We start from the raw sequence: 11,573 nt of genomic DNA on the forward strand, positions 1-11,573 counted from the left end.
CATTCCAACCACACCTCCTTCACCTGCATGACTCATCTTAGTCTTCTTTATTGAGGTGTATCTTCAGATATTTTGCCTGTTTCCCATTAGTTTATGTTTGTTTTCTTATTTTTGCTTTGTACTCATTCTTTTTTAAATTTTTTATTTGATATTTTCTTCATTTACATTTCAAGTGCCATCCCAAAAGTCTCCTATACCCACCCTGCACCCTGCTCCCCTACCCACCCACCCCCACTTTCTTGAATATTTTAAGAAGGACTGGCTGTATATATTATTTAAATATCTAGTAGAATTCTGCTGAGAATTTATCTGTTCCTGAACTTTTTATACATGCTTAATTTTCTATTACTACTTTAATCCCTTCATTTGTTATGGACATATTTGCGTGTTTGGCTTCTACTTGGTTTCATTTGGTGATTTAGCTGAACATAGAAATTCCACCATTTCTTATAAGTTTTCCAGCTTACTAGAGTATAGGTTTTTAAAATAATCTTATATAAGATTTTGAATTTTCTTTGGTGTCTGTTACAGTGATTCTTTGTCTGTTTCTGATTCTGTTAATTTGACTTTTCTCTTTCTTTTGGTTTGATGAGCCAAAGTATGTCAACTTTTTATTATCGTCTCAAAGAACCAGCCCTTTGTTTTCTTTGTTTGTCTTTCATTAATTTCTACTCTGATTTTGATTATCTCTTGACATTTTCTGGGTTTAGACTTGGTTTGGATCACTATTGGTTAAATATTCAAAATATTCTGAATTTTATCTGAGATACAGTTACACACCCATATTTATTGCAACAGATAGATAAAAAATAGAACCACTCTAACAGTCTGACAACAGATGACAGGTGAAGAAAGTATGTTATGCATGTGCATTATTTGTTCCTACAAATTATAGCACTTGGAGGAAAATGGATGGATATGAAATCATATGCTCTGTAAAATAACTCAGACTCAGAACTACAAATGCTACCTATTTTCCCTCATATGCTGAAACTGGGTTAAAGTGTGTGTGTGTGTGTGTGTGTGTGTGTGTGTGTGTGTGTGTGGTGTTTAAACTAAAAACAGACCATGTTAAAACCCTATTTAGAGAGAGAGAGAGAGAGAGAGAGAGAGAGAAGAGAGTCATTTTTCATTGTATATCATTATATTTATGAAGTTCTCAAAGAATAAATAAAATAAACAAGGACCACAAGAGGGGAACAAGAGCTCTTAAAGATCAAGGGGAGATAAAAATAATTGTTAACATGTGATATGGAATGAAAACAAGCTATATGGAATGTACACATATAGGACAATTTGGGCTCCAGAAAGTTGGAACAGATGGATGTTAGGGGTACTAGTAAAGAATATAAATGCATTTTTTATGAAAATAGCATAACAAAATTTATTCCTTTCAATAATAACTTGTAATTTAAGGTATTTTAAACATTCAAGTTTTCTAGATTATTCTTTAATTTTTGAAGATTATAATTACATCATTTCCAACTTCCTCTATACCTTGCCATATATCACTCATTGAATGATTTGATCTCATTCAAATCAAATAGTATGCTGCAGATATTTTTGCAGAATGAATAAAATATAGAAATATACTGAATGATAAATAGAGCTTCCCCTGAAAAAAAGAGCCATAAAATTTTAGTGAAGTGTTTTTCTTTTCTTCCTTTTTAAAAAATCTAATATTAAAAACCTCTTAGAGGGTGTGATATTGTAAACCAATTTGTGTAATTATGAGCTCTGGGCATTCTATCTCCAGGGTCATAAGAGTCAATAATTACTTCAGACCATCAACGTTCCACTGTCAGGGTTCAAGTTGGAGCACTGACGTGTGTTCTCCACTGGTGACTGATTGCATTAGGGGATTTTTCATTATTTATATAATTCAAGCCTACAAAAGGAACCAGAACCTTACACGAACAAGATAAAAAAGTTACTTTGGATCTTGGCCATGACTCAACAAAGAATAAGCTTAAATAAGTAAGTATTGAAAAGGATGGATGATAGAGAAAGAGCCCTTGGAAATATTGATCTCTTGTCATAAGAGAAAAGTTGATGAGAGGAAACTGGCCTGGAAATTTACTTCTTTGATTATTTGCTAATTTATGCTCTATGTTGTATTAAGTAGGCTGATATATAAGTCAATTTTATTTTATTCCCCATAAATTATGCTTTTCAAAGACACCAAAGTTGAAAGTAAAGTCTCTTTTTGAAAGCTGTCTTACAATGATATGAGTGTGAGAGAAAAAAAGAGGAAGGTGGATAATCACAATATTATGCTTATGTCCCTTGAAATTGTTTTTATAAGAAATCATGGTATTATGAAGACGAGGAAGGGTAGAAAGTAGAGGAGAGCAGCAGTAGTGCCTTAAGCTGTTACTAAAGGATTTTGAGCTCTGAACTCTGGTCAGTGCATCCCACATAGCTTATTTCTCTTCATTTACCTAATAACCTCAACTTTGTCAATTACCAGTTTGTTTTCTAGAAAACAAAAAGTACAGCCTTTATATCAGTTTTTACATCAGAAAATTGAACAAAAAAAATGTAGTAAGATATATTTGAAGTGGATCACCGAATTATTGACATGGAACTTTTCTTCAGAAGGCTCTTGCATAGTTTTTCCCAATAACAACTTCATATGTGTTTCATTTCTTGTAAATTCAGGAGATTCATGTTTTTCCCTTTTGGGATTCCTCATACACCACAGTGGGAGTAATGAACTACTTCCACAGAAAGAATAGCCATACATCACAGGCAAAGAACACAAAGAAATAGTAACATGGTAATTCAAAGCAGATCTACCCTGGCCTTCAGGATAGACTTGAAACTATACATACCCTCCTCCATTCAAAAAACATCACATTGGATCATAACATAAAATCAGATTTCCATTTTATTTTATTTTATTTTATTCAGAAGGATAGATGTTATTTTAATACATGCTTTAGATGTATGTGCCATCATAACCTCTAGAATTCAAGGCTAGTATAAAAAAAAAGTTTCAGATAGATTAAAAAACAATACCAAAATGTAACTGTATAGGCTGAACAGATAGTACTTATAAACTTAAGAGTATCTGTGTGTGTGTATGTGTGTGTGTGTTTGAGAGAGAGAAAGAGAGAGGGAGAGAGAGAGAGGGAGAGAGAGAGAGAGAGAGAGAGAGAGAGAGAGAGAGAGAGGGAGAGGGAGAGAGAGGGAGAGAGAGAGAGAGAGAGAGAGGGAGAGGAGAGGGAGAGAAAGGAGGCTATGAACTTGAAAAGGAACAAGGAGAGGCACATGAGAGGGCCTGTAAGGAGAAAGGAGGGATTAAATGATGTAATTATATCATAATCTCAAAACCTAAGGAAAATGAAAGAATATTAATCTAAAACACTGGACTTTCATATATTTAGCTTATAACTTTGAAGATACATTACATATACTACTGCCTAGTTCATATCCTGCAAACAGTAATGTTGATAAATTCTATTTTATACTGTTCTAAAAGGCAATAACTAAACAAAAAACTTTTGCAATGATTGAAAAATTGAAAAACTTTATTCCATCAGACCAAGAAATGATTTAATTTTGAATTTATTTATCTTTTTTTTTATTATTTCTATAATGCTTGAAAAGCTGTTAATATTTCTGAGACTTGATATATTTATATGGAACAATGTATATGTGACAATTCCTAGTAAGTACAATAGCATTGAATAGTAACAGAAAAATGGGAAAATCAATTGTGTGACTAGGTAATGGCAAAAAATTATATATTATGAATATAATAAGCTTTATTAAATTCAAATAAGATACCCTGCAACCTAAAATATTATTTACTATTTATGTGATGATGTTTTTCATTTTTTCCTTATATGAGTATTCTTTAATAAATTGAAGACGATATTTATATCTATTTCCTTTTCATTTCCCCATAGCTTATGCTATGGTTAATACAAAAGATGTTTCAAAAATTACATGACAACATTAAATAGACCTTTTATTGGCTTACAAACATTGGCCATCATCAGTGTGACTTCAAAACACTAGGAACTTCTTTTCTATACTTTCATCTCCTAAAAAATACCCCCATAAGGATAGAAACAAAAATTTTAATCTTATCATTGAAGTCATTATAACAGTCACATATTCAAAGTTCATAACAAAGATTTTTATAAGCATACAAATTTTTTAAAAAAAGAAAAACTGGGTATGTGAACTTTAGAACTTAGTCTAAGCCATATTTAGAATATCTTATCAGCCTTTAAAAGTCATTTCCATCAAAACCCTTATTTACTACTTATGGGGCAAACTAATTTAGCCAATCAAATAATAAGCATAGAGGTTTCTCAAATAACTAACAATAGATTTATCATATAATTCAACTATAGCACTAACATATATTTACCCAAAGCACTCCAAATCATGACATCACAGAGACACGTATCGTTTTGATTATTATTCACAATAGGTAAGTTATGGAAGCAGCCTAAGTACCCAACAGAGGAATAGATAAAGAAAATCTGGTATGTGTATGATTAATTTTTCAGCCATAACATAAAAAATTGTGTTATTTGCAAGAGAATAAATGCAACTAGAGATCATATTAAGCAAATTATGCCAGTCTCAGAAAATATAATTTTTTCAACAAAAAATTTAAGCATGTTCAGTTTTTTCATTGCATTTTTGCCCCTAGATTTTATATGTGTTTAGAATCAAGTGCATGCATATGATATGAAATCAGTAGTGAAACTATATAAAGATAAAAGAAGAAAAATGAGGGTAGGCACTTAAGGAGAAATGGGTAAAATGTGTTCAGTATACAGTGTATACTCACAGCAAATGTCTTAGGTGTCACAAATCTTGTACAGTAATGTCTACAATGATATTTTGAGTTGGTATTGGCATGCTGATAGAATTCTCAAAGTAAGATATGCATAATTGTGATATTTTCCTATCTTTAGAAACTACCCAGCCATATTGTGCAGATGGGCAATACTCTTTAGTACAAACACATGGAGGTAGACTGACAGATAAACTAAACATTGAGCCTCATATACTACAAGTTCAATTACATGGGACTAAACTACTTACATTCTGACTTCTATGCCTCATCACTATCTCTTCTTCTGAAGTAAAGTAGAAATATCATTGCCCATGAAAGACGGAATTTCTTAGTGAGTTATTAAGGCACAATTATTACTAAATAGATTTTAGGTATATCATCTATATAGAATAAGATATATAAGTGACAATTAATGAGATTTTGAGGATTAAAAATGTTTGTAATATTGGAATCAAATAATGATCATTGGTTGTATATTAAGAGAGATTCTCAAGAATTTTTTATGGAAATTTTTTATACACTTTATTCTAGTTATAGTTGCCATATCCCCTCCTCTCAGATCCTTCAAACCTACCCACCCACCCAACCCACACTTTCTCTCTCTTTAGAATGCTAACATGCAGTGAATCAAAAACAAAACAAAACAAAAACAGGATAGGAAGAAAGAAAGAAAGGGGGGAGGAAGGGAGGAAGGAAAGAAAATAAACATACACAAAACACATAAAAACAGTAAACCAGAAACCATTAATATATACAGGCAGAAATTCAATAAGACAAAAAAGTAATCAAGAACTTTTGAAAGGAGAATGCTCAGTATGCAAGTATACGGCTTGAGAACCTGAGTTTGAATACCCAAAGCTAGTAAAAATGATAGCATGTGACTATAACTGCAGTACTGAGGGTAGGAATAGAAACAAGAAAATTTCAGGTACTTGCTATGGAAGTTGTTGTTGTTTTAATCTTTTTTCAACTAATTAATCCATTTACTTTATATCCCAATCTTAGCTCCCCCTTCCTCCTCTCCTCACAGAGCCTCCCTCTTACCTCACCTCCCCACCATACTCCCATCACTTTCTCCTCAGAAAAGTCTCAGTAAAATAAAGGCCTCACATGGGTATCAGCCAACCTTGCCCTATCAAAACTGCAGTACGACTAGGTGCATCTTCTACTGTGGCTCTGCAGGGCAGACAAGTTAGGGGAAAGGGGCCCATAAATGGGCAGCAGAGTCAGGTACAGCTACTGCTCCTGCTGTTAGGAGTCCCACATGAAGACCAAGCTGTACAATTGTTACCTATGTGCTAAGGACCTAGGACTTGCTGTATATTGACTTTATTGTGTTTAGGTATGAGCCTTGTTTCCCATATATCTCCAAGACTTTTATCATCAATGGTGATGGATTTTGTCAAAGGTTTTTCAGCATCTAATGAGATTATCATGTGGATTTTTTTTTTCAGTTTGTTTATATGATGGAATATATTTATGGATTTTCACATATTGTACCTAACCTGCATCTCTTGTATTATGCCTACCTGATTGTGGTGGATGATGTTTTTGATGTGTTCTTTAGATCAATTTGCAAATATTATATTGAATGTTTTTGTATCAATGTTCATAAGGGTGATTGGTCTGCAATTCTTTTTTTTTTTTTTTTTTTTTTGGCAGAGTCTCTGTGTAGTTTAGGTATCAGGATGACTATGGCTTCATAAAATGAACATGGCAGTGTTCCTTCTATTTCTATCTTGTGAAATCATTTGAGTAATTTTGGTATTAGCACTTCTTTGAAAGTTTGCCTAAATTCTGCACTAAAACCATCTGACCACAGGCTTTTTTGGTTCAGAGATTTTTAATGACTGCTTCTATTTTCTTAGGGATTATAAGCCTATTTAAAATGTTTACATAATCTTGATTTAGCTTTGGTAAGTGATAACTATCAAGAAAATTATCAAAATCATTTACATTTTCCAACTTTGTGGATTACACATTTTTGAAGTAAGACATAATTATTCTTTAGATTCTCTTTATGTTTGTTGTTATGTCCCTGTTTTCATTTCTGATTTTGTTAATTTGTTTGTTTCTCTCTGACTTTTAGTTAGTTTGGCTAAGGGATTGTCTATTGTCAATTTTCTCAAAGAACCAGCTCTTGGGTTTGTTGTTGTTAATGTTGTTTGTTTGTTTGTTTGTTTGTTTGTTTGATTGATTGATTGATTGATTGATTGATTGATTCTTTGTAGTATTCTCATTATTTATTGATTATTTTATTTGTTACATTTCAAATGTTATCCCCTTTCCCAATTTCCTCTCCACAAACCCCTATTTCCCCCCCCATGCCCCTTGCTTTTATGAAGGTGCTCCCCCACCCACCCACCTACACTCAACTCATCACCCTAGCGTTCCCTATGCTGGGGCATCAATCCTCCACAGGATCAAGGGTCTCTCCTCTCATTGATATCAGATAAGGCAATTCTCTGCTACATATGCAGCTGGATCCATGGGTACCTCTGTGTATATGTTTTCATTGGTGGTTTAGTCCTTAGGAGCTCTTTGGGTCTGGTTGATGTTGTTCTTCCTATGGGGTTGCAAACCCCTTCAGCTACTTCAGTCCTTCCCCTAACTCTTTTATTGGGCTCCCATTCTATTTGTTTCTAATTTACTGATTTCAGTCAATATTCTAAATTTGTGCCATTTACTCCTCTTAGGTATGTTTGTTTCTTCTTGCTTTAGAGCTTATATGTTTGCTGTCAAGTCACTAATATAAGATCCCACTAATTTCTTCTTTTTCCAATAATTGAATATTATTTTTTATTCACCTTAGATCCTAGTCACAGCTCTGGCTTCCTCTTCTCCTCTCATTCCAACCTTGACAAATTCCTTACCCCATTGCCACCTCCCCTTCTCCCCAGAGAAAGGGACTCATACCTTGGGTACCACTCCACCCTGAGATATCTAGTAACAGCAGGACTAGGAAATCCTCTGAGGCTCAACCCAGCCCAGGTAGGAGGAAGGGGAGTCAATGCTCTTTTGCTCTTTAGTTTTCTTTCTTCCTTCCTTCCTTCCTTCCTTCCTTCCTTCCTTCCTTTCTTTCTTTCTTTTTTTTTTTTTTTTTTTTTTTTTTTTTTTTGGTATGCCTTTACCTTATGTTGCTTTTGTGATGATGCTGGATTCATAGAAAAAGTTCAGAAGTGTTTCTTCTTTCTATATTTTAAATATAATTTAAGAAGATTAGGCTCTCTCCTTTAAACATCGGCTAGAAATTGTCAATCCATCTAGTCCTGGACAGTTTTAGCTAGAAATCTTTTTATTACTATTTCAACTTCCTAATTTATGATGAGTATGTTTAATTTGGTTAATTCTTCTGGGCTTAATTTTGGTAATTTGATGAATCTATAAGCTATTCATTTCTTTTTTCTTACATGTAGGTTAAATTTAAAGTAAATTCATTTAAATTAACTATTTTGTTTATTTATATTCCAGTTGTTTCTCCTCCCACTCAGTCTTCCTTCCCATAGTTCTTGATCCCAGTCCTCCTCCCCTTGCCTCCAAGAGTATGATCCCTCCAACCAGGCCTCCCCCTTCCCTGGGGCCTCGATTTTCTAGAGGATTAAGGCCATCTTCTTCCATTTAGTCCAGACCAGGCAAATCTCTGTTAATGTGCCAGGAGCCTCAGACCTTCCCATGCATGCTCCTGGTTGGTGGCTCATCTCTGAGAGCTCCCTAGGGCCTGGGTTAGCTGAGGCTTCTGGTCTTCCTATGGGGTCACCCTTTCCTTCAGCTTCTTCAATCCTTCCCCTAATTCAAACATCAGTGTTCTTGACTTCAGTCTAATGGTTGGGTGTAAGTATCTCCCTCTGTTTCAGTCGGCTATTGGTAGGGTCTCTCAGAGGACAGCCAAGCCAGGCTCCTATCTATAAGCATGTCATAGTAAGAGTGTCAGACCTTCATGCCACCACCACCCCTGGGATGTATCCCAAGTTGGGCTGGTCAATAGACAGCCTTTCCTTCAATCTCTTCTCTGTTTTTCATCCCAGCAGTTCTTTTAGACAGGAAAATTCTGGGTCATAAATTTTGACTGTGGTTGGTAGTTTCGTACCTCCACTTGAGACCCTAGCTACTGGAAGTAGACTCTTCAAGTTCCCTCTCCAAACTCTTGGGTAGCCAAGGTCATCCCCATTAAGTCCTGAGATTCTCTTACCTCCCAGGTATCTGGGAATTCTTAGAGGGTGTCCCTGCCTCCCACTCCAAGAAGCTGCATATTTCCATTCATTCTCCTGTTCTCTGGGTTTCTCTCCTATTCCACTCAAATACCATGCAGTCTTTATCAATATTGCTTTGTAATACAGCTTGAGGACAGGGATGGTGATTCCCCCAGAAGGTTTTCCTACTTAATAAAGGACAGTATTTTGAAATATTCCCTTGTAACAATTGTGTTCACTATCTACAAGGACCATAGTAAATTACTATACAAAGCAATACAGTTTAGAGAATTTATGTTTTCATATAGTAGCTACCTATGTCTTAAGAAAAATGTGCTATATTCTGTTTATTGTTTGTTTGCTGCAGTAGTAATGATTTTTTAAAGTGAAAAGATATATTTCCTTCTCTGTGTCATCAAAAAGGAATTTTATTTTATCATAATCCTAAACTTCTAACTCATCATGTTCTTGGGGTTTTTTTTTAAAGATTTTTTTATTTATTATGTGTAAGTACACTGTAGCTGTCTTCAGACACCCCAGAAGAGGGCATCAGATCTCATTATGGATGATTGTGAGCCACCATGTAGTTGCTGGGATTTGAACTCACCACGTTCAGAAGAGCAGTTGGCACTCTTAACTGCTGGGCCATCTCTCCAGCCCATGTTCTTGGTTTTAACAAGCTATTAAGTTTACTTCCTCACTGATATATTTTTATAAATAAAGATTATAACATGGAAACCCATATGTAGAATTGTGCATGATTTGACATTGTCATGACACTGAAAACTATGGACCACAAGTGAGAACATTTTACTTGTAATAAGTTAGACTTCAAAATAAATGTTTTTTCTTCTTTTTAAATTATTTTTTATTTCTGAGATCATAGTGTAATTATATCCTCCAATAAATTTTCTAATAAATTTTGTTTTCTCCAAAGGTGTCCAAACAACACAGAAGCACAGAATCTACCAGTTGTCTCACAGTTCCATCTCATGAGCCTCTCAGAGAACGTAGAAGTACAGCCTTTCCTACTTGTGCTGTTTTTATCCTTCTACATGGTCACAGTGCTTGGAAACCTGCTCATCATTCTGGCCGTGTGCTCTGACTTCCACCTCCATACCCCCATGTATTTCTTTCTCTCCAACCTTTCCTGGTCTGACATTTGTTTGATCTCCACTATAGTCCCAAGGATGATTTGGGATATTGGAACTCAAAGCAGAGTCATCTCCTATGTGAGCTGCCTAACACAGATGTCCATGTTTATACTTTTTGCATGTATGGATAGTATGCTTCTGACTGTAATGGCCTATGATAGGTTTGTAGCCATCTGTCACCCCCTGCATTACAAAATCATTATGAATCCTAACCTCTGTGCATTCTTACTTTTAGCATCTGTTTTGGCCAGTCTTGTGGACTCTCAGGTGCACAATTTGATTGTGCTACAATTTACACACTTCAGTGGCATGGAAATCTCTAACTTTTATTGTGATCCTTCCCAACTTCTTAATCTTAACTGTTCTGAAATGTTCACCAAAAGCATAGTTATACATTTTATTGGTGTCTTTTTTGGTTTATTTTCAACCACAGGAATTATTTCCTCATACTATAAAATTATTTCTTCCATCCTGAGAATTCCATCAAAAGATGGAAAGTATAAAGCCTTTTCTACCTGTGGGTCTCACCTGTCAGTTGTTTGCTTATTTTATGGAACAGCTACTGCAGTATACATTGGTTCAACCTCATCATATTCTCCTGAAAACTGTGCAGTTGCTTCACTGATGTACACAGTGGTCATACCTATGCTTAATCCCTTCATCTACAGCCTGAGGAACAGGGACATTAAAATTGCCCTACGGAAGCTGCAGCGAAGGGCCATATAATTCCATAAAGCCTTCCATCATTTTTGAAGTTTGAGTTCTTAACCCAACTATCTATCCATAAAAATATATCCTCTGGTGTTGTGGCTTTCATTCTACTACACTAATACCTTAATACATATTCCTTTAGTTTGTCTTTAATTAAATTGAATGAGAATACCTACGAAGAATTAATAAATAACACTCGAGTTCACCATCCATCAGATAAATCAATGCTCCATTTCATCTTATCCACATTGTCAGTGATTAAAGAAACAAATAAAAATGAACTATAATAGAGATACGGAAAAAAGAGAACATTTATATATCTCTATGGGAATGTAAACAACTCCTGTTACTATTGAAGTCATATGGACCTTCCTCAAGAAAACTAAAAGTTGCCCCTCCATTCCCCGCTGCTGGGACCTCAATATTGCCACTCTCTCCAGATGAGCCCTGCATAGCAGCAGGACCAGGGTAGAGACTGACTTTAGTCATTGGACTTAGGACACTGCAACACCTTCTCTTGTGTATGTGACACATTCGTATATCATTTCTGTTTATGGCTAGAGTGGGGAGCAAAATCCCAAACCAGAGAAATCAATAACATCTCTGGCTTCTTCAGAACCAAACACATAAATGGTATGCAGACAAAACGCATATAATAAAATAAGAATTAAAAACAAACAAACAAATAAATAAATA

At 34.9% G+C, this 11,573-nt stretch overlaps 1 protein-coding gene across 2 annotated transcripts; it reads left to right on the forward strand.

The window, feature by feature from the left end:
- The first annotated feature begins 984 nt into the window (after positions 1-984).
- Olfr869 (olfactory receptor 869) lies at positions 985-10,892 on the forward strand. 2 transcript variants are annotated; one of them, XM_017313390.1, is made up of 2 exons: positions 985-997; positions 9,967-10,892. In XM_017313390.1, the coding sequence occupies exons 1-2, from the start codon at positions 985-987 to the stop codon at positions 10,890-10,892; spliced, it is 939 nt and encodes a 312-aa protein (XP_017168879.1). The 2 variants fall into 2 exon arrangements, with proteins under 2 accessions (XP_017168879.1, NP_666768.2); NM_146557.2 differs by lacking the exon at positions 985-997 and adding an exon at positions 1,923-1,977 and having other exon boundaries at positions 9,950-10,892.
- Positions 10,893-11,573: the final 681 nt, after the last annotated feature.

Source organism: Mus musculus, chromosome 9 (assembly GCF_000001635.26).
Source record: "Mus musculus strain C57BL/6J chromosome 9, GRCm38.p6 C57BL/6J".
Taxonomy (NCBI): Eukaryota; Metazoa; Chordata; class Mammalia; order Rodentia; family Muridae; genus Mus; species Mus musculus.

Coding starts and splice junctions, on each gene's coding strand:
- Olfr869 (NM_146557.2), top strand. CDS start 1,949: ATGACTCAACAAAGAATAAGCTTAAATAA. Junction 1,978..9,949: donor CAAAGAATAAGCTTAAATAA/GTAAGTATTGAA, acceptor TTTTCTCCAAAG/GTGTCCAAACAACACAGAAG.